This window comes from Pseudopodoces humilis, chromosome 4 (assembly GCF_049639895.1).
Source record: "Pseudopodoces humilis isolate 2021_Gansu_Grassland_sample_001 chromosome 4, ASM4963989v1, whole genome shotgun sequence".
In the NCBI taxonomy this organism is placed as follows: domain Eukaryota; kingdom Metazoa; phylum Chordata; class Aves; order Passeriformes; family Paridae; genus Pseudopodoces; species Pseudopodoces humilis.
The window spans coordinates 62,508,894-62,536,489 of NC_142203.1; the positions used below are offsets into that span (position 1 = coordinate 62,508,894).

The window sequence follows — 27,596 nt, forward strand, 5'->3', positions numbered from 1 at the left end:
AGAATTACAGAAGGCTTCTTCCAATTTAAGCCTCTGAATTTTTAGTATGGAGGCATCCTAAATGTCATGTTTCTAAATGGCACTCTTAAAATTACTGTCACTACAAAATTCTTAATTAATGCAAGTGTTCCAACATGAGATACAAGATTATTTTGCAGCTGAAATATTTTTAGATCTGTCTCTTTCAAACTTTTTTTCATGCCTTTAAAGTGGTCATTTCTAATTTGAGAATGTGAATGCGTATTTTACAGTGATCCAGTGCAGAAATTTGCTGACACTTAGATAACCAATATGTGGTACTTTACAGTTGGTTTAAGGGCTGATAATATCAAACTGAAACAAATCAGTTATAGCCCCTACGCAAAATGTTGCCTAAGAGCAGTGGTCTAATAGCTTGAATGAGGAGGTGGATTGGAGGAAGCTGTAGTGCTTGTGGTGTGACATGTGTTGATGCAGAAGCAGTCTAGATGATGTGAAATATGTCCATTTGATCAGATAAGCAAAGACAGAATCACCACTTGCTATGAGAAAACGTATTTGTGAGCCCTGACTCTTCATCAGCACCTTCTTTCCATCTGGTAGCTATCTGGACAGGGGCACTACCCAGATTTTTCAATAAGGAGTGGGGCTGAAGAATCGTAGAATCATAGAATGGCCTGGGTTGGAAGGGACCTTGAAGCTCATGTTATTCCAGCCCTGCTTCCACTGGTGGGGATGCAACCCAGTAGATCAGATTGCTCAGAAAGGAGGAGTTATGTAAAAGTGAGGGAGAGCAAAAGCATTATCAGAGCTCCACTGACAGTGGTGCACTTTTCTTGCCCAAGGTTAGGTGGAAGTCAGGCTTGAATTCTTTCTACTGTAGTTTAATAAGTTTCTGTGGAGGAAAAGCAACTACAAATATCAGTGGTATTCAAGCAGTTGTGTTAGGGGATTATTGGCTAAAAACTAAGCATCTAATTTTTAAGTAATATTGCCACATTATATAAATTTCTCTTTGTCCTCTCTGTCCTTTCGTCCTGTATGCAGTAAGTGCAGCCTTACTTCTCCTTACTGTACCTTTATTTCTCAGAAATCTGAGACTGAATTTGTTAATGCATGTAAAATACTATGAAAACTTCAGATGGAAGCTGCTGAATACGTAGCAAGAACCAATTATCTTTTGATGAAATATGCACTGGTTAAGTAATAGTTGGAAATATACTGAAAATGTTCATACATACATACGTGCATACATACACACGATCAAATAACTAAATAAATAAATAAAATTTTAAGTAAATTAGGTTTGTTGTCCCTTTCCATGGTCAGTACTGTGATTTTCTTTTCTAGTATTCAAAGCACTCAAGCTTTAAACCTAACCAAACTATGTAACCAAAGACTTTGTAAAGTAGTAAATTGCTGTTCATTGGCTTCACTGGGCTGTGATCAGGTCCCCTGAGAAATGCATTTATCTAATCATCTGCCTTGTGCATAGAATCACAACTGAGTAACAAATTGCAGATTGCCACTGCCAAGTGGGTTTAAAGATATAAAAATCATTAAATCTTCTTGAAATTGTGGAATTTTGTAATTTTAGATGCATTCTATGGTTATATAAAAAAGACTCAGTATTACTGAACTTTAGTAATATCTTTTTGAGGTAGAAAATTGTATCAATATTTTAAAAAAAACCAGCAAGGGATATACATTGGATCTCTTAAGTATATATGGCTTCAGAATTATTCTGAAATCAAATTAAGATTTCTGGTGGTCTGAAAACTTCATTATTAGGTTATTTTTTTAATTGCTTTTAGTCTCCATCAGAGTGAAACCATTAAGCTGGACGATTCCAAGTCCAGCACTGCTTGTATTTATACCAGGGAAACCCAGTTTTCAGAACATCAGTCTCTGCCTCATCCCAGACTGACCAGTCTCAGACAGGTAGAGAAAACTTTTCTGCTGCTCTAGCAGGTTACCTTGCTAAGTCAGTGAAGGCTCATTAAGCCTGTGATTTGCTTTAAATTGAAGCAGAATAGCAAACTGCAACTGAATAAACTGAAAAAGAATAGCAAACATTGATGAAATTTTCACCTGAGACAGTGTCATTTAACTATATTTCTGCCCTTCAGCATCACCCCTGGATGTGTAGGATACACTTTAGAATTCTACTATAGTGTACACTTTGCAATCAAAAGAGATTTTATTTCTGCCTTGCAACATTTCCTTGGTTGTGTTTACTTAATATAAACTTTAAGTAGTCAAGGTGGAAATAGAGTAGCGTGAAAAAATTAAATTGACATTTTCAGGAAAACAATTTTTTCTTTAAAAGCAAAACAAAATACCAACCCCAAAGTTTTTTCTTCCTAAAGCTTTGCAAGATGAGGTACATTCAGAGGAGGAAAGTTTTATCCATGCAGATGAACAACACAACTGTAAAAGTGACCTGTTTGCTCTTGCAAAACAGGCCATCATGAGTGGCACTCCACTAGTAATTTTAATGCCTTTATATTAATGTGGTCATAGAGATAGATTACAATAAATTCTAAGTCTGCAAATTTTAAAATAATAATAAAAAAATGCTGCTGACCCAAAATCACTGAAGCAATCCAGTATGGATTGGCAACATTGAAACAGAGTTTGCTCTATGGATGTTGTTGAATGCAATATTTCTTGCTAAAATAGAATGAATTTAGTATTTAATTTGTATGCCTTTTTCCCAGAGAAAGCTTGTTTTTGTCTAGGTGTGGGTATTGGTAAGAGAGAAACAGATGGGCAGAATGGAAATGGATAGCTGGGATCCTCATTTTAAGGTTGTAAAAAAAAAGCAGTGATGATTTTTCAGAAAGTTTTCAGGCACAGACACCTGTGCAATCATTAAAAGAATTGGGTCCTCTGAAGAAAACACTCCCTTCTTCATTCTCCTGTCATTCAGCGCATCTCAGTAATTATCTGTGTTTTGCAGATGTTTTCAGGCACATCTAGCTTTGTTCCCTTTTAGTAGCTTAATAGAGTTGCATAACCAGAGAAAGATAACACATCCTATGAGAATGAAATTCTGATATGAATAACACCTAGTTTAGTGTTCACTACCATACAGTACAATAAGATTTAAAATTACTGTTATTTCTGTTAAGATTGTTCTGTTTTATATAGGATATAGATTTCTCTGTAAGGTGAACCAGTAATCTATGAAAAAAAAGGAAACAAAGCTGTGTTTGAAGGTGAGATTAAAAAAATCCAACAACAACAACAAAAAAAAAAGCAAAAAGGAAAGTCGGTGTTCGTTTCACTGATCATCTGCTAGTCAATCACAACGTTTAGCTAAAGAAGAAGCAAGTTTTCTACAACAGCTTGTGAAATTTTTTACTGTTCTTGATTCTCTGAATTTGTAGAGTGAAATCATGTTGTATTTGAGGTTCGAAAGCCTAATCTGTGATGCCTCTAGTTTTGCTTCAGAGGTATTTTACAAGGAGTCTGACCTAGTATCTTTTTCAATGGCCTTCCTGTTTATAATGAGGATGAGTATTTATTTTCAGTCTTTAGACTGAATTTCCTGAAGTTTTACTGATAGGATTTGCTCCTTTTTAATAAAAGATCAGAATTTTTACAATTTTTCTTGAAACTGAGAAAATGTAAACTTGAGCAAAGCCCTGACTGCTCTGCAGCTCCACTCACACCACACAGTGCCTGAGAGATGCCACTCGCTCTGCTGTGTGGCTTGTGAGACCACTGACAGCTCTGCTGGTTCAGTCTGGGTGTAGGTGTGGATGATCATATCTCAAACTATGCTGATTCAAGGAAATTGAGACTCTGCTGTTGATGGGCAGAAAAAGGAAATAATAAAACAAGCAAATCTGAATTTGTATGTAGAGAAAATTATGCAGTGAATTAACTCAGAGATGAAATTTCCTTCCTTAAGACTCCATTTTTCTCTGGATTGGGGATATAAAGTGGAAAATAAAATGCCTGTTAGAATTCATAGCGTCTTACATTATTAAGAATACAAACAGTGATTAATTCGTACTAAGTAACTCTTTCTTGCTGCTTGGGTAGGCACTCATTTTGAGCAGGCTGTTCATCCTATCCAGGACAGCCTGTGGCAGCGAATAAAACACCAACACTTCAGCACCATATTCCAGAGCTGAAAAAACACTGTTATTACTCTAAGTTTTAAAAATGTAGTAAATAAGCTATGAGTGAAAAGATCACTGAAAGAGGGCTATGAAACCATTTTGAGAATTCCAAATTAGTAATTAGTATGTTGGGGCTTTTTTAAATATTTCTGTATAGAATGATATTTTAAATTTTTGAAAAAAATGTGCCTCAAGATGGGCACATTTTTTGTGCCTATACCTTAATATTTGAAGACTTTTTTTTTTTTTACCTAGAACTGTTATCTCTCTGGGACATTTAGATGCATTTAAAAAACTTCAGGAATAGTTCAGTGCAGTGCAGTGATGACCTCTGTATTCTCTGTTTGTGGCATCTAGTAGTAGCTTCACTGAGCTTCAGGTGAGCAATAAGCTCTATAGCTGTTTGCTATGGGGTTAAGGTCAGTCCTTGCTTCTCATTTTGAGCTTTGGAAGACCTCAACACCCCCAGACTCTTGCTTTTTTCCCTCATTCTCGAAATTTTTGTGTCAGAAGCCTACCTCTTCCTTGCTCTTCATCAGGATTTTATAATACCTTACATAAATGTGGAACTCCTGAGATTATAAATTGTAGACTCATAACCATCTTCCCTGGGGTAGGGGGAAGTAAAAAAAAAAAAAAAAAAGTAAATAATCCTAAAAGTAGTTTGAAATGAGGAGCTATCTCAGTGTGTCAGTGGCAGCTCCTTGCAGTGTCTTGTGAGATTTTTACAGCTTCTTCCTTGTTACGTGAATAGTAGGATGTTCTGAACTGTAGGCAAGGAACGCATTGTATTACTTTCTCTGCACAGGTCAAAGAAGGGCAATACAGGCAGTTGCATCTAGTTTTTCTCACCTGAAATAAAATAAAGCATGGCCAACAGAATGGCATTTGGAAACATTTTCCTAAAAGAAAATGTCTGAGTCATTTCTAAATGAAAAATAATAAGGGTTTTTCTTACCAGTGAATCAGCTTGTATTATGCTGTGGGCTAAAATACAAAAGTTCTTAGCAGTCAACGTTATTTTAGCCCTGATGCCACCACTTCTGTTGACATTCAGCATCAGGAACACCAGTGTGTTTTGCATAATCACGATTGGTGATGATCCTTTAATCTGTGGATTACCGTAGGTTAAAAACACCTGTTTCTGTATTACCTCTTATGTTGGCTGGCTGGCTGGTTGTGGTGTGGCTTTGGTTAGCCTTTATTGCACTGCTCCCTGTGCTAGAGGAATGTAAAGGTCAATCTGAAATTAGCAATGATTTTCCTTAGGAGTGAGCCACAGGTACTAGGACACCTCTCATAATCATTTCCTATTTGTTTTCGGCTAGTTGTAAGTATTCCTTGAAGATGTTTATTCTCTCAGAGTACTTTTGTGAAGTACTTTGGTTGATGGCATTTTAAAAGTGTTTGTGGTAATTTTACTTGTAGATCACTGTGGCAGTGATGTATGAATTTAGTAGTTCCTTGTGGAAAATCCAGATTATTGGAAAAGGAATTCCAGATTACTGAAAAGGAATCTAGCACAGTGAGAAGTATTACAGGAATTAAAAAAGACAGGAGAAATTGGGAATTTTTTTTCCAGATATGGTGAATACTATCATGTGCTGAACAAAAATACATACAGCCTGAATAAAACTGAACATTTTTAGCAGTTAGTTTCACATTTATTGCAAGACTGAAAATGTGTAGGGCACAAATCACATTGTAGTATACAGGGAATAATTTTCATTGTCTATTTCATGGAGTTTCTGAATACCTGTTAGAGTCACATTACCAACTGCTCTCTTCTCTCAAATGATAGTTAAATCTAATCTCTCTAGGCGTCTCTTGGAATAAATGATTTTGAAACTGGGAATTCTCATGCTGTTCTCAATCCTATGCTGCTTTTCCTTTAGCATGTTTTACAGTTACAGATAATAATTTATATTCTTTGATGATCACTCTGTAAACTTAGAAGTATTTGCTTCCAAGATAGACATGAAAAAAAAAAAAAGGTAATTTATAAAAGCTAGATCTTTGTGACTGTTCAGCCTGGAGAAGGAAAGGTTTTGGTGTGACCTAACTGTGTCCTTTTAGTACCTGAAGGCAGCCTACAAGAAAAATGGATAGAGACTTCTTTCAAGGTCATGTAGTGATAGGACAAGGTGAAATGGCTTCAAACAGAAAGAGGTTTACATTAGATATTACATAAAGATTTTTATTGTGGAGGTGATGAGGCTCTTGGTTTCCCAGAGAAGCTGTGGTTGCCCCATCCCTGGAAGTGTTTAAGGCCAGGCTGGGTGGAGCTCTGAGGAGCCTGGTCTAGTTGAAGATGTCCCTGCCTATGGCACAGGATCTGGAAGTGCATGATCTTTGACATCCCTTTCTGCCCAGACCAATCTGTGTTTTTATGATCATTTGGTAACACAAGAAGCAATCCCTGAAGTCTAATGTAATCCATATTCTCTCTATGCAGGCCTAGCAAAAACTAGGCTTGTGGTTCTGAAATGTTTTGTGGCCAGTTAAACTATTATTTTTGCTGGCTGCCATGAGCCTTTACGAAGACGAGTGTTGCATGTCAGGAGGCTGGTGTTAGTATGATGGAAGTAGCCTGGAAGTCAGCATTGAAGTGATGTGCTGGTGGTGTGTCCCTTGCACCAGGGCGCATTGTGACAGAGGGATGGAGCAGGGGAATAGTTCTGGAGACAGTGCTGCCTCTACTCTTCCAGAAACACCAGTGAGTCCATGGGCAACTGTTGTTGATTGGTTTCTGTACCTCTCCAGATCAATTTTAGTTGACCAGATCATGTTCTTGAATAGAGTAAGAGATTATGCATTGAGTTCAGGATTTCTTGAGTTCTGTTTCGGTTCTTTTACTGAAATTTTATATAGATAAAAATGATAGATAAAATATAGTCATATATAGATATGACTATATTTTATTTATATATGAAATATAGATAAATATATATATTTTATATCTATATATAATATAGATACAAAATATAGATAAAAATAGTCAGCTTTCTCTGACTATTAAACATTTAGGATTTATCGCAATTTGCTTAAAATCTGGTATGTACTGCTGTCCCTTGAAAATCTTGCATCAAGATAGATATTCTATGTAATGGGTGCATTTACTCAGCATTGCCATCACAGATACTAGAGTTTTGAGTCTGTCTCTCTACCACATTCTGTCAAGCATGGTTACTATTCTAACAGTGTGAGAGGGGAGCCTTTAGATCCTTCCAGAGCAAAATGGTGATGTGCAGTATCCCTTTCTATTGCTATGCAAATTGCAGCTATTTTTTCTAACATTTCTTAGCCAGCTTTGAAAGAAGATAGACTATGAGGTTGTAAAAATGCATGAAAGTTCAATTAAGGTTGTAAAAGTGGATGAAGGTTTTTATGTTATCTAATTATTGTTTCTATTTTTTGCTTTGGTTCTTTTTTCATCTTCCTGTAATTTTATTCCAGCACTGTAATGGTATCAGTACATTTGAAAAGAGATACTGACATTTAATATATCTATTTGGCTTTCCATGTGGACAGAAATCTTAGTAAAATTGTTGCATTGCTAAAGCACTTCTGATTGGCACAAGACATCATTTTTATCTATATAAAAGCACAAAGGTTTTGACAGGAGTCTGGATAAGTCTGCTCAGTGCTACCTACACATGCCCACCTTTCAATATACCATATATATACGTGATATACCATGTATATGTGATATACCATGGAGTGATAAGCCATAGTAATGCCTTCATTCTACATGCATATTTTTGAGACAGAAGGTACATAATGAAGTGTGTTAATTACATTGTCTTCAGTGATCATGGATATGCTGAATGAGTTAAATCAATAAGAATTTCCTTAGTAATAAAATCTGGTGGTGAAGTTGGCAGTGTGATAGTGGCCATTTTGTAATGTTTTACCACATTACATCAACCACTCTCTTTCTTCCTTTTTTTCCTAGGTTTTACTGGGACTTAATCATGCTCATAATGATGGTTGGAAACCTTGTCATTATACCAGTCGGAATCACATTCTTCACAGAACAAACAACGACACCATGGATTATTTTCAATGTGGCATCAGACACTGTTTTTCTATTGGACTTGATCATGAATTTTAGAACTGGGACTGTAAACGAGGACAGCTCTGAAATAATACTGGACCCTAAAATCATTAAGATGAATTACTTAAAAAGCTGGTTTGTGGTTGACTTCATCTCATCAATACCAGTGGATTATATCTTTCTCATTGTAGAAAAAGGAATGGATTCAGAGGTTTACAAGACAGCAAGAGCCCTTCGTATTGTGAGATTTACAAAAATCCTCAGCCTGTTACGTTTATTGCGTCTTTCAAGATTGATTAGATACATACACCAGTGGGAAGAGGTAAGATTTGTATGATTATAACACCATTCACTAAGACCTTATTCCTACCCAACACTATTAAATCTCTGTGAAGAGCTGCACTGGAACAAGAATGTAATACAGGTTTTCATCACTACCTGGTGTAATTACAAACACGTGCAAATATGGCGAGGCCTTTTTAGAAAAAAACCAGCAGGGAGTAACTATCTTCCCTCTGCTAATGGCAGAGACCAAAATATGTTTGGCATTGGTACACACATTGATGGACTCCTAATGATGTTACCAAATGTCCAAATGATCAGAATAAGTCTCTAGAAAGGAATACTAGCAATTTTAACAACCACCTAAACCTGCACTAGAGTTTGGTGACTAGCACTTGAATTTATTAATACTCTTGTAGTCACAGAGAACTTAAACTTCTTCATATTTTTCTATCTTAGAAGAAATTGAAACCATTTACCATGGAGTAGGTTTCCTAGAATGCTCATTGTTTGAAGGCTGTATGTAAGCTGAGTGTCATAAATATTGGCCTTCTTTATGAAAAATGGGCAGTTTTGAGTCACTGACTTCTAAGCATTCAACTCCACGATTTCCAGACATGATGTTATGCTGCCTGTCAATTTGGCATAGAGACTTGTCCAGGAGATTATGGCATTCCCCACTTAGGCATATTCATGGCTAGGAAATGTTAAATGCATTGGCACATACCACCATTTTGTTTCTTGCCTTTCCTCATTTCTGTAGTTCTGAATATCATCATGTGTTTTAAACAGAAGTGCTAAAGCCATAGAAAAAATAACTGCTGTTTTTTTCTACCTTTCTAGCAGTAAGCATAAGGAAAATTACTTTGTAGAGCATTATCATGAAAGCAGTATTAAAATAGATTTGCATATTTTTTTACCTGTTTGATAAAGGTTTATTCAATTAAATGAATATTGAAGGACAATTTGGTACCATTTTTGGTACTTTTATGGCTGGTTATCTCTAGTATAAAACGCACTTTCTGGTTTAAGAGAAACTTAAAAGCAGAATTATCTCAAATAAAGTCAGATTGTAATTTAAAATGGTATGATGCTGGATGATGCTAAATATCAAAAGTCTAAAAAATTTATAGTAGTTTCTCGAAAAGCCCCTGATATAGGTCATTATTCTTTATGGCTCTATTTGGTAAAGCTACTTCTTTTTGCCTCTCTGTAAAGCACTGAAAAGATGTTTTTGCACAGAAATAGAAGACTGTAGTTTTGTACTCAATTCAACGAAGGCAAATGATTAAGCATATTTTGCAGTTCTACCATAAAGCTGTGCTTTTGTCTCCTCTGTGCTTCACAGAGAGACAACCTTCTGCAATGAATTCAATGACATTATTTTCTGGCAGCTTGAGTTAGTCGCTTGCCACTGTAGAGGCCTACTAAGCAGAGAAATTAATTCCTTTTTTTCCCCCACTTCTGTCCGTTGTCAAACAGAAATCAAGTATTCTAAATAAAAAATGGTTGAATTGGCCACTAAGTGGGACTAAAAGTGACCAGAGTATATGGCCCAAATCAGCAGTAGCTGCTGTTTGCTCCGTTTATCTTTAGCTAATGGCTTTTTGATTGCAAATTCATCTTTAATTCCACTAGTAAAATTTATGAAATACGTTCACAGGAAAGTAAAAGAGACGGGTTTTTTTCTTTTTTGGGGGTTATTTTGGCCTGTAATAAAGCATCAAAAAGTTCTTTGGCTGATTTTGAAAAACAATTCTCACATGCAAGAGCATAGCGAAATACATAGTCTGAATCAGGCTCTGATAAATCCCAAAATTAAATGTGTGACAGGAAAAAGGTAGTTTTTTTATTTGTTAGTTTGTTTTTATTTTTGTTTAGTGTTCTGCAGAGATCAGAAATGCAGAAGGTCATGGATTTTCATATCTGGCTTTGTGGAAAATGTGTGTTTCAATATCTTAATGTTTTAAAACATAGACACAAAACAAGTGGTTAGGGATGACATTTGCTGAATTACTGGGAAACAATAAGTGGATGATCCTATGGGGTAGTCAGTGAGACTGGTGCTGATCTTAGTGTTCTCTGTGTGTGTGTTTGCACATGGACAGCAAGGAGCAACTCTAATTTTATGGCACACAACTGGAGCCTTTTTGTGTTTGGTTAAAAGGATTTCATAGTTTTTTGCATATGAGCTGGCACATTAGTTTTAAATGTGGTGCAGATAAATCTGAAATATATGTATTTGGTTCCAGAATAATAAGCATTATGTAAAAAATATTTAGAGGACAGCCAGCAAACTCATTCTTCATAATGTGCCAAGAGAATACTTGGATAACTGTTATTCATGGATAACTGATGTACAGACAAACAAACTGGATGATAAGGCAGTTATCCCTGTATTTCTATATCCTCAAAGAAAAAAGGCAGGCTGACATTGTTTGAGCTTTTCTTTCTTAGATATCACATATCTGGAATTCAGGTGGTTGATATCCTGAGCTTTAAGATGAGCAGGCAAAAATTTGAAAGATTCTTACATGATGCTGGTGAAACATGGCTCCTTTTCTTTATTTCCACATCATCTAAGTCAATTAAATTAAGATCAAGCTGCCAGCAGCCACCTAAAGTAATATTGAGGTAAATAATGTATGCATTGCAGAAGCTTTCTCCTCATTAAGTGTTATGGAACAGCTATAGCCTGTGGTAGAATATATATGAAAACTGATTGATATATTCATATCAGTCTGATGCTAATTACTTACCCAAATGAATGGTGCAGTGGAAATGGGAAGAAACTCTTCAAGAAAGGCACAGGAGATGTGTGGGCAGGAAATAATGTACTGAATATGCAAATTCACTCTTCCCTGAAACTGCTTTTTAGCTACAAATTCTAATATTCGAGTCCTTTAGACACAGATATTGACAATAGATCATATATTTACTTAAACTAAATTATTTGCAAGAAAAGAATTTATATTTAAATTTGCGATTACAGAAATTATAATTTTGCAGTAATTTCTGACAGGGAGCCTGTTTTGGATTTTTATTTATTTTCTTTTAATCTGGACCTAATTCTTATTTCCTTTAAGTTTTATGAGACTACCTAAACTTCTGACTCTTGAATGTTTTTTTTTTTACATAGGCTTACATTCAACTAGTAGATTATTCTTAGGTAAATATGCTCATAGATCAGTGAACAATTAAAATAAAAGATACAAACAATTAAAATAAATACATTGTTCCACGTCAACTTTGCTTTACATTTGCCTACGATACTAGTTTACTGGCTCTTTAAAATATGAATATTTTCCAAAAACTGTGTAGAACCCAGACTTCAATATCACTGTTTACAGCTCTAAACACAGACAAGACCTAGTAAATCTACAAGTAAATAGATTCTTCCAAAAATATGCCCTAAGTATTTTTTGTTCTGAGATGTCTGATTATGTAGAACTAGAACCATTTTTAAAGAGAATCAATACTTATTGCAAGTTATGTAACAAAGGTTATGTTCTGCAAAGGATCCCGTGGCAAAATGTGCAAAAATTGTGAATTGCAGCCATGTCTTATTTTGGTTTAACTTGCACTGAAATCTGGTTTTTAATTTGCCAAACCTTTTTGTGTTTCATGAAAATAACATCAGTGTCAATATCCACTCTAGCTGGTAAAGCTCTGGTGTTTAACAAAACACACTCCTGGGCATCTCACACTGACATGCCATATTCCAAAATTGCTGGGTTTTTTCTGATAACCGCAGTAATGCAGGTTCAGAAAATCGCATAAATAAGCACTTGCTGGAAGTCTTACTAAAGTGATTAAAACTGAAATGTGTGAGAGCTTTGCCGAATCAGGTCCTGCCCTGAAGATTTCATCTGTGGCTCCCATTCCGCCAGCCCTATCACAGACCACCACTAGGTGTCCTCTCCTTGTTCTGTTTGTTGACAAAGGTACAAAAACACACATTATGTGTCTCTCTGATGTTGAATCATTTTTATCTCCTAAATAAAATTATCATAAAAGACTTATCCAGACAACAGAAGAAAACTCCTACTTCAGTAGCTTGCTGTTTTTGTGGTAGGTACATAGATGACTTTTGTCCCCTACAAGAAAACCAAAACTACTTTTTCTTTCAGCTCAAGCCAGGTGAAAATTCAAGGTTTTTATCTCTCCTCTTGATCACTGACTGGGGAGTTGTGTGGGAAGGGAGAGATGATGAGTTAGGTGGGTACTTGGTAAAATTGTGTTGATGAAAACACTTATCTTTACTGACTGGATTATTAATTTAATTTAATTTTTATTTTATTTTAACCGGACTCTGTCTACAAGATGTGGGGTTTTCCTATCAATGATGGTGTTTAACATTTTTTAATTAATAGCTGTGTGGAAATGGGATGTGACATATTTTTCTTCCTTTTTATTCAGCATTTTTCAGTTATTTCAATTTTATTCAGACTCCTCTCTTCCAAGGTGGTATTTTAAAATACATTTTCTAGGCCCTAGATAGTTGTGTCGATTAGTCACTTACTGCAAATAAGAACACCAGTACAGGTTGAGTGGCAATTTTGAAGTAAATTAGATGAAAGGAGGACACTTTTTTATTGCTTTTTAGAAACATGAACCAGATACAAGTTGTCTGTCTCTCAAGGAGTGAGGGGAGGATATTTGTTCAGTAACTCGAGGGGAAGGAGGACATAGGCAAGTCCACCTTCTTTTACTGGCACAAAGTCTGTGAATTCTGTAACAAAGCCTGTGTATTGATGTTTTCTGCCTTCCTACCATTAAGAGGATGGAAGTAGGAGGTGGGAGTTCTAGAGGAAGGGAAACAGAAACACAAGCATTGTCATTTATTTATTTGTTTGTTTGTTTATATTTCCCATTTTGGAATGTTGTGCATGGAAAGTGCCTCATGGATAGCGAATTTGTGTCCTCCCACATGAAGCCCATCGCTGGGGTCACACGCAGGTGTGCTTGAGGGTTCCTCTTTGTTCTGCAGTCTTCCCTTTCAGATCATGATTACCAGCTGTGGTCATTAAGTGCTTGGCATGTGTGACCAGCACCACCTCTGTTTAATCTCCAGGGGAAACAAAACCCAAACATGCTGTTTGGTTGCATTTTAAATTGAAGAATCTAGGCGTGCTCCTTGCTCAGCATTGCTGTAGTAGATGACCTCTCCAGCTTTATCAAAGCAGAGGGCTGCTCAGCCCTGTTCCTCTGAGAATGTGTTGTGCTAGCTGTCACTGCAATCCTGGGTGAGACTTGAAGGGCTGGTATTCCTCCCTAATTTGATTGGGATGTTGGCTCATAGATAGTCTGTCTCTATGACAATGAGATGTCTTATCTGCAGAGAGCCAGAACCTGGACTACTAGCCCTTTTTTCCCCCACTTAAAGTTAGAGAATGTAAAGGCAGTTTTTTTGAGATTGTTGAGGCTGATGATGCTATGTCTTGGTAATGTAGGTCTGGTTTGCTAAATAAAATTTGCGTATGTGGATAGAAATGAAGGTAAGTTACATAAATAAGAAGGTCACATATCTAAATTCTAACATAAAGTGTTATACAATATAAATGAACATGTGTATCAAAAAAATTTTCATCAGTCTAATACATGCATGTAAGCCACAGCGTGGTTAATTTTTTCTCCTTTGACATGTAACTTAGAAGGCTACTGTCTGTGTTTTGCTGAGCAGAGCACAATCTTTACAGAAATGGTAGTGTTCCAAATGGGAAATTGTGATGGATCTCATTTCATATAAAACTTTTTGTTTATATTAAATCTTGCACATTTTAACATTAAGTGGATAAATTGTGTTCAATCATACAATATTTTTTAAGGTAATATTTCAAGTTAAATTATTGGTTTGAGAAGTGTATGCATCACTGCAGAGAAAGGATACATCCATAAACATCACTGAGAAAAATTCAAGTTTTTTATTTTTCACTCTTTCAAATTCCTTGTAGGGAAATGCAAATAATGGATATATACAATTAAAAGGCATTATTATTCATGGTGTCCTAATAATAGAATACTAAGTGTTGAAAAAGAACAGCACATTTGTAGAGAAGGCAATTACTGAAATGCAAGCAAGACACTGAGTATTCTGGTTTTTAATTTCCTACTTTATGGTCTAGGCATAATCACTTTCATAGAAAGAATAATCCATTCCCCTAGAGAGTAAATAGGAAGTGTAATGAGTGTAAAGTTTCTTGCTTCATCGTTCTACCCCCGTTTTAAGGCTGTGCAAACTGAGCTGCCTTTCTTCTGTGCCTACGCCAGGAGAGTAATTGTGTGGTGCTGATGCTTTCCCTGGGAGATAAACCAGGGAAATGTAGAACATAGCCTGAGATAAATTTCCCTGAACTGGCTGATAATGTTTTCTTCTTTATGTAAGTGTTTGCCTGGCTTCTATGGTAATGTTCCTGGGGGACTTGGCTGTAGACCCAAGAAGGTGGGTTCACCCTTGCAGTAACATTTCTAGATAATGCCAGTCAATCAGTTTTGAAAATTATCAGAGCAGTGTCAGCATGTCTTTGACACTTAAGTATAACACAGGTTTTTAGCAGTTTTTTTTATAAGTCTAATTCATTGGTCATTGTTTTTAACCCATTCTGGGAATAATGCTTTTTTTTTTGCACTTGCTAGAGCTTGCACTTGCAAGAGCTTACACACACTATCCTCCGTGGCTGCAGATTTGTGGAAAAAAAAAAATAAAAAAAAAAAAAAAAAAAATAAAAAAAAGCCTTGTTCTTCCATCTTAAGCCTTTAGCAGAAAACCCACTCAGCTTTACAGGGTAATGGCCTGCTGGATGCACCCCATTTCAGGCGAGGCGAGAGGTCAGGAATGTTCAGTCCTCTTGCAAGACAGTGCTGCTGGCTGCTCCCCACAGCATCCTGCTCCCTCCCTGGAGCTGAAGAGCTGTCAGAGGAGGTGATGACAGCCAAAGAGCTGTTCGGGCACCCACGGTCTGCATCATGGTTCACCATTCGGACACTGCGATAACTGCAGCGTCCTTCCCACAGTGAGTGCATGGGTTACAAGCTCCCTTTGGTTCCTGCAGGGATGAGAAAGGGAACATGTGAATGGGATTTTTCAGTTTAGATTTTCCAATGTATATTTAAAAATTATACAAATTTCACAAGAATGACAATTGTAGTTTTGTTCCTTGCAGGCTAAACACAATTCATTCAGATATCTCTGCATTTTCAATTTGTATTAAGTGTGACCAGTACAGAATCACTGTTTAAATTATTTAGCACCAGTAACTGAAATAAAGGATATTCCCAACTTGTCACTAGTGCATTGAAGCATCCTTTCTTTCTTTGTTTTTTTTTTTTGTAAGACCTACAGATCTTTGTGAGTAAAGAAGTCAGTCGTTCTCTTTATGCAGCTGCTAGGGAAGAAATAGTTAGGGATATTTTATGGTCATTTTATGATACCTTAAAAATACTTAGCTTTAACATAAATTTTTGAAACACACATTTGAAGCTAGTTTGCTAGTCCACATGGTAAAATATGGCAAGCTAGCAGCTGAAATGGGAGATATATAATCCACTGTAATAATTTCTAATACATATATATTGATATGTCTATAAGAGAAAGCAGCAAGATGTCTTTACAGTGCATCATTGCTATTTGAAACCAGCAGAATGAATGATACAGTAAAAAATTAACTAGAAAAGTGTATGCATAGAAAGTGAATATGAAAAATTTTAACATTTTCCTAACATTTACCTACAAAGAGGTATTTTAATTTTTAAATTAAGTAATCATTTATTAAAGGGCGAAAAGAAAATTCATTAGATTTCAATTTAATATAATTCTATGTCCTATTTTGAGAAGAAAATTGTCAGTTGAAGTGAACAGCTTTTAAAAAAAAATTCCCAAACCCACCATTGTATTCTCTTGGTTCTACTACGTGCAGAATGTTGTGCAGATGAAATTTTGTGGGATTTTGTAGGAGAGGTCTGGTTATCTGAGACAGGGCTGAGAGGTAGAAAATGGAGATATCTGGAGAACTTGTGCTGGGCTGTGCTGATTAGACCATGCATACACTGTTGCTTTTATTTATTTATTCATTCTCCCAGTGAGTCGTATCCCTGAGCTCATAAGGGCATTCTGTTGAATAAATCAGGACTAAATGATATAGAATTCACTGCATGTCAATAGGTCCAGGATCATGTTCTGATTTTTGATCTGATCAAATTTGACTACCTTCTAATACAGTAAAATACCCTTGACACTACTCTTTTAAGTAGGTTTCTGTTGTTATGGCTCCCATTGAGGACAGTGGAATGTATTTTAAGAGTTAATTAGGAAAAATGGTCTTTATATTTTATGGGTTTAAATGGGTAAAATGGCTTGAATTTACCATTTAGAGAGTAAGATGCAACTGTATAAACCTATTTAGAGAGGGTTGAGGAGCTGAGATGGCAGTCTATAAATGACTGTACCATTTGCAGGTTATATTAAATGAGTTGTTTCTAACCTGGATCTCATGGAGTTTATTCCAGATAGTACATATTATCCCACATGTGTATGATTGAACTGTAGTTGTGATCAGGAAAAAACAGAGAAATCACCTAATTCAGAGATTGTCAGAGCTCCTTGCTTCCAAGCAGAAATGAAAGCTGCAGTTAAACTGTTAGTCTCTCCTCACCACACTGCACTGCAAAGATGCTCTGTTTCTCACCATTTTCTCCTTTCTTAACCCAGGCAAGTGTTTTGCTATGATCTTTCCATGCATTTAAGCTCATAGCATTTTCTTTGTTTTTATCTTCTTAAAACACATCTTCCCCATTCTCTCTTTCAGAACCGGTGGGCTTACCTTAACACATCTGCTCAGTACAGTGTCTTGTAGCAGTCATTTACTTTCCAGTAAATGTTCCAACTTGTTATTGACCTGAAGCTGTTGCCATGTGGTGTATTTGGTGTCATTTCAGTCTTGGGGTTGTGTGACAAATGGTATGCAATAACTGAGATCCTGCTTTGAATCCAAGTGGATCATCCCAGGTATGTATATGCATGAGAGAAACCCATCACTAAAAAATGAAAGTGCCTGAAAGGCCAATTATGATACAAGTGCTGTAATCTTTATGAGAACCATGGACCTTGTTCAGTTGAACAGCCTGTAGAAGAGAGGAAAGAGATGACTATCGACCCTCCACCCCCCAAAAAACCCAACCAAAACCCCCTCACCAAACAAAAACAAAATAGAGAAAACCCCAAGAAACAACACAAATCCAGACCATGAGAGATCAATGGTATTTCAGACAAATATGCATGTACATATTTCTGTGAATGTCTTTAAGGGTGAAGATTCCTAACCTTCACTGTGCCATTCAATAGAAACACTTCACTCTGTATCTCTGAGAAGAAAATGAACCTATCTACAATTTTTATCTCTCTGGATTAATTCTCCAAGCATCCTGTATTCAGTTTACTTTAAATGACTGCCAGTAGTCAAAGATTCAGGAAAAACAGGCAGTCCTTTATCTCAACTAAAAATTTTAAGTTTCACTGTTGAGTTGATACATCTGTTCATACTGAAGAGATAGTGGCATACAAAATTTATGGTCAAAACTTGAACCTGGAGAGCAAATATTGCTGTGCATAATTTAAAATGAATCTCTTTTCAAGAGCACCTTCCTGTGGGATTTCCAAAGCACCTTATTGAAAACCATATAGTAGTTCTCATCGGAGTGATCAATTTTTCCCTTAACCAAAGACATGAATTATGTCTTAATCTGTCTCAAAAATAGCTAGGCATCCCACATGAGAATTGTTTCCCAGCTAGGGAAATATAATATCAGATATCTTTTTAAAAGGAAATGGAAAAAAAAAAATGCATCTGAAATGTAGTTTCAGCAGGCAGAAGGTATCTTCTGGAGCTCTGCCTTGTTTTGATCACCAAGAAGTTTTAAAATACTGAATCCAAACAGGTAACTTGAATTTTTCGTGCAAGGACTTTCAGATGAATTGAATGAATATGAACACTTTTTTTTCCCCTATCACCTATTCATTTTGCCCAGGGCAAAATCAACCTCTTCTGTAAAGGCTTTTTTCTCTTTTTCCTTTTGCATATGTGTCAGTTTTGGTAACTTAATACACAGTGTAGCCCGCTTTGGATATCTTTTTATGTTTCTAATAACATTTGCATATTGCAAATTTGTATATTGTTCTTGGTCTTTTAGAAATAATTAGTTAAAACTCACACTTTTTTGGGGCCATTATACCCCTTCTTCATGGGTATAATAACTGCAAAGTGCAAGAAATGAGGGTGTCAGAGTTTGTATGACTTGAATTAGTATCAACTCTGTAACTTTTTTCATGGAAGTAAATCCATGAAGAGATATGTTGTTTTAAAAATAATTGCAATTGCAATACAGATTCCAATAGAACTTAATTTCTTCCTTTTCATTTTACTTTCCCACTGTTACTCCTATGGGAGGTGTCTATGGATACCTGTACACTTTGTGTAAAGTGAACATGGTTCTGTAAAACAGCTGAAGACCTGAAGTCTGCAGATAAATTGTAATTTTAAAACTACATGTGTCTGTATTAACCTAGTTAGAGCTAAGAATTTTAAATCGTTGTAACAGCACATTTTTTATAGACACAATATTTCTATTTAAGCTCTCAGCCTCATGTAATGAATCGGTTTCTTTCTCACAGATTTGAATAGACAATAAAAAAAAGGATCAGTTCAATATTTGGTTTGTGAATTTGGCACTGAAATGCGAAAGGAAGCATATATAGTAAAGTTTTTATTTCTTTATGAATTATTTGAGTACAGAACTCTGTACTCATTTAGAAAGTTCCATATGAGTCATGATCATGGTCCCATGGATTTCTTTATTTCTTTAAATGTTTAGGGTTTTTTGTTGTTGTTTTCTTTGTTTTGGTTTTTTTTCCTGAAGTGTTGAGTATCATAATGGTGTCTAGAAGTAGTGATTATCATCTGATAATGATTTTCATCTGAGTAGTGCAAAATTATTCCCTACCAATTAAAAAACAGTATCTTTTTTGCTGAGTCATAACAGAGGTATGGCTTGAGATATTTAAAGTTGGAATTGCAGGATTATTATACACAGTTGAGAAGCCTTTCTTTACTTCATCTTTTTTGATCTTTTGACCTATGGTTCTCCAAGCAGCAATGTACTTCTAGCTTAAGCTCCTGTGCTAAATATACTTCAAAATTTTAATAATATATTAACCCTTATGTATCTTATACCTAGAGAAGATAAGAGGACAGGAAAAAGAGAAAAATCGGGCAAGAGAGCCTATTTTTTGTTATAAGTGGTCCCTCTTGTTACCTGCTGCTGTCTAGAAAACCAGTATCAAAAAGCTCATTTGTAATACCTTCCATGACTATCATCTTTTATTTTAAGCTAGGTGAAAATACACAACTGATGTGACTGGTGGTATCACAGACCTGATCAAATTTCTTCCACTACTCTGATACCCACTTTGTCACTGGAAACTGAATATTCCATTTGTTTCTCTCCTGACTGTTCTTGTCATTGCAAGTACTCAGCAGAATCAGTGTGGTGAGAAACACTTGTGGCACCTCACAAAAAAATATCTCTCTGAATTTCTAAGAAAGTATGTTCAGTGTAATTTCTACTCAGTCTGTTGAATAGTTCTTTTATTCATTTTATGTGTAAATATTTTTTGTTTGACTGTATTTTTATATTTGTTTTTCTGGAAACAATGGCAGATTTTTACAGAAATCTTATCTATGTCTAGGCAGTTTGGGAAGTTTAGTATACTAAAGAAATTTTGATTGGAAATCACCATGTCTGATATATTCTGCCATGACTTCTTGATGGTTTTGTCTTCACCTAACCTTAGTTTTGTTTTCAATTTTGTTTAGGGTTTTTTTTCCATTTATTTAACAGCCACCATCTTTTATTCTGTGTTTATGATTTGGGATTCCAGTTTTGACAGGCATCTCCAGGTTTCTGGTAGTATTATAATCATGTAATAATTGAATAATTAATAATAATTAGCAAAAATTAATATTCTTGCTTCTTATGAAACCTGGTCAATTGCCTTGTTCTAGTTCTTGAGTGTTCATGAGTGTTTAGTTCTCTGGACTCCTTAGGGCATTTTGGGACAGGTGGAGAAGAAGGTTTCTGGCTACCTAGAGGACATCAGTAGGGTCAGACACACACACAGACCCCATCAGGCAGGAATAAGCAGCAGCTGAGGTGGGCTGTTGTGATCACTACAACTTGGGACTAAAGGGCAGTATTTGCACCCTTCACCCTCTCCATCTGCGTGCACTTAACATTTTGCATGTCTAGTATTCAGTAGATTAACAGGGTAGGGAGATGAAATTTTGGGACCTGACAAATTCTTTTCACTTGAAAATATGATTTAGGAATGCTGATATATAAATTTGTTAAATATTTTTCAGAATTTTCTCATTTCTGATGTTTTACATGGAAAAAGTTTATCTAACTTTTTTTTATTTTTAAATTGAGCTGCAGATGTAGCTGAGATGAGTGACCTCCACCTGAAAAATATGCCCTCAAGACATTTGTTGCACAGTATCTTTTCAGTCCCACACCTCTTCCTTTATGTTGTTTTGGGAAGACACAGACCCTGTGCTCTGTGCTCACAGGCAGTGGCTCTGGAGCATTAGAGCTTGCTACTGGTTTTGTAGCTCTGTGTCCCTCAAGTCTAGCTGAAGATGGAAAACAGGAGAGGTTTTAGTGGAAGTTTTTATTTAGGCTAGTGCAAATAAGCATACCTAGAAGACTTATGCTCCAGGTTTTTTCTTACACTTGGAAACGAGAGAAAACTGCTTTTCTAAACTTGTCATATTTGCTGAGTTAAATGAGGGTTTTTGCAAGCCATTCAAGATGAAAGCTATAGGATGTAGAATTGTTCCACTCATGAAGTTTATTCCTCATTACAGATTTTCTCCAATAGTAGCAGTGCTTTAATTTATGAAAGAAAAAAAACCCAAGGAGGTCCACTGTATCATCCACTAATGTCTTGAAGAAGATAATCCCTTCCTTCCTTGGTCTGAAGGGCTTCAGGCAGGGTTGGCATGGGATGAAATTGGCACTGGCACACTGCCCTGCCTGACCTGATTTGATTCCTTGTGCCAGACTGAGCACCTAATGGAGCGGGTGGGAGCGCTCATAGTGATGGAGAAGCAGCGAGGCTGCATGTGGGTTTTGTGGAATGACTGTTCCATGGCATGGAGAAAGGTCAGCCCTGGCATTTCCCATTGACTAGCTGTCAGCAGATACACATTCTTTGTTATGTCTCTTAGCAGCACCATCTGAAGTGTCCATCTCTTTCTAAGGATTGGGCAGGGAGCACAAACACCCATTAATCACTGGAAAGCAAACACTTCTAAATCAGGGCTTTTTTTGGCTTGGCTATTAGAGCTTCTGTCAAGCTCCTGGCCAGTGGTAGCATTGAATTTAATTGTCTGAAGTAGAAATTTGGTGCATGACCTGGAGAGAGTGAAAAGCTGGAGCTTCTTTAGTTTTACCTTCTAATATTTTGAATTCAGTGATCCCATCTCTGAGTTCAGCTCAGCTGAATTCAGTGAGGTAGCACCATTGAAAATTTGAGAATTTTCTTATTTTACTGGTGGAAGTGTTGGAGTCTCCTTAGGACTTGGTTTGGTGACCCATTTCATTCACCTGCAAGTGGAAAAATAGATTATTTATTTTCAATCAGCTGTTCAGTTTAAGTGTAGAATGTGTTCCATGATTGTGCCAGAGCTTTGCAGGAATACTGGTAGCATTCAGTTACCTTAAATGATATTCTCAGACTGTTTCTAGAGAGCAGGAAAGACTGACTGTAACGCTTCACACAATGTTTCCCACTGCAGATCAAGTATTTGTACATGAAAAACAGTTATGCATACAATTTTTGAAAGAATTCTTATTGATTAGTTGAGTATTGGGAGAAGTGTTCAGCTCCCAAGTGTTGATGAAAACTGCTTTATAGATAGAACAAAATCAATTATAGTAACTCTTAAATGGATAGAGCTACTTCAGAAGCATTTGGCCCATTATTAGACTCTCAGTCTCCTACTTACTATAACTGTTTTATAAAAAAAAAAATCTTCAAATTGAAAAAGAGTATTTTAATGAGCCTTTTATCCTTAACTGCTCATTGTGAAATTTTATTACAATGCATAAAAGAGGTGTTTCTGTACGAGCTTGGTGACTTAATCTACTTACTGATTGCAAGTGAGATGAGATAAACTATTGGTAGCTGAAAAAATGATAAAAGGTGCTTTAACATTGACACAGATCTGCTCCCTTTATATCTAATCAGTATAAGAAGAAACAGTGAGCCAAAATGGCTGAGGAAAATGGAGCATGGCGTTAAAAAGGCTAGAATAAAAAAATCTGCATACCTTCAGAGAAATTCCTGACGTGACAGATCTTTTATTTTATACTATTCTTCAAAACGTGTTTCTACCCTGAATAACACCTTTGTAGTTCATAGTACTGTCTTTGCTGGCATGTAGAGGTATTATAATCCAGCCTTTTGTCATGCTAAATGCACCAGCATCAGTAAGTGCTGCTTTTCTATCTGTTGTAAGTTAATGTTTCTTTCAAAGTTTACATTTTCTTCAACTGAAATCCAGTTTCAAAGCCAGCATTGTGATTGTGCACTTCTCCTGTGACATGGGATGTTTTTGCCTATTCCATGAAACATCAACAACTTTGAAGGATTTTTTTTTCCTCAAAGGGATATCAATTCAGAGTTCTTGATTTTCCACATTTTTCTCTCCTTCCTTGAAGGAGTACAGTATGAGTTATCTGTGGAATTCCAAATCTGAGATTCCTAAAATTAGTAGACAGCTGAAGATGCCCCTTTTGCTTGTTTGCTATGGTGTCCTTGGCATATAAAAATGCATTGTAAGATACAAGGTTATATTGTCCCATCTCAGCTAATTTCTAGACAGTCAGCACTTTTTAAATTGATAATCAGTTGGAGTTTGGCATTCTCAGGATAACACAAATTGATTTATAACCCTGACATGGTTGACAACAATTCAGAATGATATTAAATATATACCAGCGCTTACATTTAATTGTTGTCAGTGATTTCCCTGATGCTATAACACCATTCTTAACAAAGTGTTACAAATTCACTTTGTTCTTTGCCTTTTTAGGTGTGCTATTGATAAGAGGTTGTGAGACTCAGCAGTCGCCAAAAAGGATCACTAAAATGTTCTTTCTCTTTGTAGTGCAGATTAGCTATCACAGATCAGGATCAGGATCCACCAGTATTCACATGTCTTTATCCTTTTATCCTGTTTATTTCTTTAAGATCAATGGGGTTACAGCAACCTACCAGGGTGCAAGTTTTTAAGAACTTGAATAGGCTCTTAGAGGCAAGTCCTTCTTGATGCTCTGCTGGTCTTGCTCCCTTGTGTCCACATCAAGCACAGTGTTAAATGTACTCCCCATTTCTATTGCTTTGAGACTGCTGCAGTTGTTAGGCAAGTAGATTTGTCCCCTGTTGCCTTTGCTTGCAGCTGTTAGGGAGCTGCTGTGTGCCTCAGATCATCTTTCTATTATGTTTCTGTCTAATGCCAGCCGAGCCAATATTGTTTTGTAAGTCTTATTTCTGAAACTCCTTAAAACTGATTTGTTTGATTTTATGTTCTTTTCTTTCAGAGTAGGAGGCAACATAAATGATTTTATTAATGGATGAGGTTTCTTATTATTTGTTAAAGACTTTTTAAAGAAATGCACATTTTAATGAAGTTGTGAAACGTTCAGTTCTGCTGAGGAGCATCATTGCTTTCTACAGTCTTCCTTGCGGAGAATTTCACTGACTTTTAGGTTTCAAAGCTGAAACATGCCATACTTGGAAGATAGTTTGAAGGCCTGAATCTGAATATAGCAAATTCTAAATTGAAGATAAGCTTTAAGTAATTTTAACAATCTGTATTTCTGGAGTGACATATCACCTGCCATGTAGTATTTTGTAAAGAGCTTTCTCAGAGTTTCAAAAACAAGTTAAGTTTTGTTGGTCTGAGTAATTTTTGCTTTTTTCATATATCTTACATTAATTGACTCTCTGTATTCAAGATACAATTATGAGGGATTCCCGTGAATAAGTGTATAGGGAGGGAGGGGACACTGGGAAACTCCCAGAGGGTCTGCTGTTAATTTCCTTGAAGCTGCTTGAAGATTAGAGGTTTTCTTTGCAATTCCATGATTGATATAAAAATAATGATATCTACTCTGCTGGGTAGTTACAAGGCCAGCAAGCTTCAGTTCTTGGAAAAAAATACTTAAAAGTAGTAATATTTTTTGTCTGGTGTAACTATTATGTTCCATGTATGTTCTTAGGCTTGGATGTTATTATGTCCATATATTTATCTTCTTTGGGAGAAAGTGGTAAGCAGGTAACCAATGAAGGGAAAATTCCACTGTTAGATGATTAAATATGCCTTATCCATTAGTAGGGATTTTCTTTTCTTGTTCTGCTATTTTTATGCACTGTAGATAATTCCAGTAACAGCAGTAGCAATGTCTGACCTTGTGTTGTAACACACCCAAGTAGCATGCCAATCTTGCCTTCATTTTGGCAGTGATAACTTAAGGCTCTAGGATAATTAGAGCTGGCATTTTCTGCAAATTGTGAGCTTTCACAGCCAATGCCAATTCATGTTGCCAAAAATAATAATAATTATTTTTAAAAAAAAGAGTGATGCTACCAATGTCAGATCTTTATTGTGGAAATACCTTTAAATCTTTTTTAGATCTAAATATTTTTCATCAGTGTGAGGGGGGAAAAGGGAGAAAGAGAGAGAGATGCCAAAAAGAATAATGTTCAGTAAATGAGATAACTCATCTTGAGCACAGGAAAATCAGATTAAGTCCCTGCCTAGATATACTCCTATACCCCCTTTTGAGTGGTCCCAGTTATCAGATGACTACATACTCCCTTTTTGATCTATTGAAGTGGTTCCATTTTGTTCTTAGGAAATAATTCATCTATTTCTTGTCTCAGATAAGTGGTCTGGCCTCGAGGCTCCACAGGAGAAATGCCTCTGTATTTGTTTTTTTATTACATTGCAGAAATGTCTTGGAGCTGTTAACAGTGCACATAGAAATGTCTGTGTTTTGTTTGAAGCTGTAGAGGCTTTTGGGATGAGGACAGCTTTCTGGCTCATTCCTAAAGATAGGCAGATGGTATGTCTGCACATAAATTTTTCCAAAATTTCAGTATCAAATTGAAACTAAGATGTTTATTAACACTTCTGCCTTTTTTTTTTTTTTTTCTTTAATCTTGTATCCATTTAAAATTAACTTTTCTCTATTTGACTTCCTGAGCCTTGACAGTTGTCACATTGCTCTAAGGTGTTTATAACCACTGGTGACAGAATTGCTTTTAAAATGTCAGTGCTGGCAGCTCATGGAAAAGTTATTATTAACAGCTGCTCTTCACTGAGAGAATGGTCAATGCCAATACACTGTAATAATTCTGTTTCTGTCTATTAGTATTCAACTCTGCTCATGATTTTTGATATGTGTTGCATGGAATGTTTGATTACTCCCCACTCCACATCCCCTATAATGTTATTTTGTTAGCTCAAAGCTCATTTTTGTCATTTATAAGCTCAAAGGTAAATTTGTTAGTTTGGAAAAGTAAATTGCTTCCTTAATGTGGATTTGTGATTATTTATTATTTCAGTACCCTCTAAATGAAGGTTTTGGGTTTTTTTAATAATTTAGAGGATGATCACAAAGACATGTCAGTGAATGAAAGAACATAATTCAGGATGTGACTTTAAGAGACAGCAGCTAGGGCTGCATGACAGTCTCTTGTTCAGCATTTCTGTTTTGTGATGGATTATGTGATTTTGAAATCTTTCTTTGCTTCAATAAAGAACGAAATATGACAATGTCAAGTTTACAAAAAGGAGGAAACAAAAAAAAATTCTTCAATTAAGATAGACTATTTTAGCATGACAAAATCAAAACATTTAATTTCACCTTTATTTTTCCTTTACAGTATTATATATACTGTTATACTGTTGTTACAATTTTAGTTTTAATTGAGAGATGGGATATTTCAACATTGTCAAGTCCTTGACTTCTTCCTTTCTCCACTTCAGTTCTACTACTGAGTTACATAAAATCATAACAGATTTTTGTGCAGACTAAGACCATGCATTTGCTGAAATAGAATGACTCATTTTCAGGAACAGATAAAGCCATTATACTGCCTGGAACACTCTTGATGTTGTCTGGCTTTTACTTTTCAATTATAATATACATTATTTAACAGTTTTTTCTCTTCTTAAGGTCTTCACACCTTCTCTGCTTTTTCAAGAATAAAAAACTATCATATAAAAATTATCATGAAGATAATATTTGGGGAAAACTTGTGATATGTAATATGTACGCTGTTAATTGTGCCAAGGATTTTTTTTTCAGAACTGGATTCAAAGTTATTCTAAATGCTGTGCCCCTAAGTGTACACATTTGCCTTGAGCCAGATGTGGTTGCATGGCTAATATAAAATCCATTATAAGCAAAACAGAGACCAGAGAAGTGTAGAGTTTTGCTATTCAGCATGGTCTGTACCATGGTGACACAGGCACATCCTGTGGGACAGTCTGAAACAGGGGTCCCCCCTCCATCATCATGAGGTAACCAATTTCCTAAACAATCACGAAGAAGCTAGTGATACTGTTGTCAAAGCTAGTACCGTTACTAGTCCCTTCTTACATCATGGTGTGATTTTTTTGGGGTTGTCCTGTACAGAGCCAGGAGTTGGGATTGATGGTCATTTCCAACTTGCAGTATTCTGTGATCTGTGATTCTAAATCTCACGTGTGAAAAGTTGATTCCTGGTGGTTTGCATTAGGCGACTTTGAGAAGACCAACCAGAGTAGTTTTCAGAGGATCAGGAGAAGAGGTGGGTAAAATTTTTTTAATACTAAAACTGTTTCAAGTGGAAAGTCAGACTAAAACTTCATGGGCTGTCACAAAACCTTACATATCTTGATGTTTTATTATAACCTTCAAAGAATCTGAGGAGAAGGGCAGCAGCTTTAATAGGACTTTAGCATTTATAAATTAATCCTGCAGCTTAGGCTTTATATGATCTTCATAGCCATACTGAATTTTATTTCATGTGAAGTGAC

General features: G+C 36.0%; 1 protein-coding gene across 1 annotated transcript in view; it reads left to right on the forward strand.

The window, feature by feature from the left end:
• The window catches only part of HCN1 (hyperpolarization activated cyclic nucleotide gated potassium channel 1), a 192,124-nt gene that overhangs the window by 15,856 nt on the left and 148,672 nt on the right, over positions 1-27,596 (forward strand). The window contains exon 2 of the mRNA XM_005532409.2: positions 8,068-8,491. Within this exon, the coding sequence (XP_005532466.2) occupies positions 8,068-8,491 (424 nt within the window). The remainder of the gene's footprint in view (positions 1-8,067; positions 8,492-27,596) is intronic.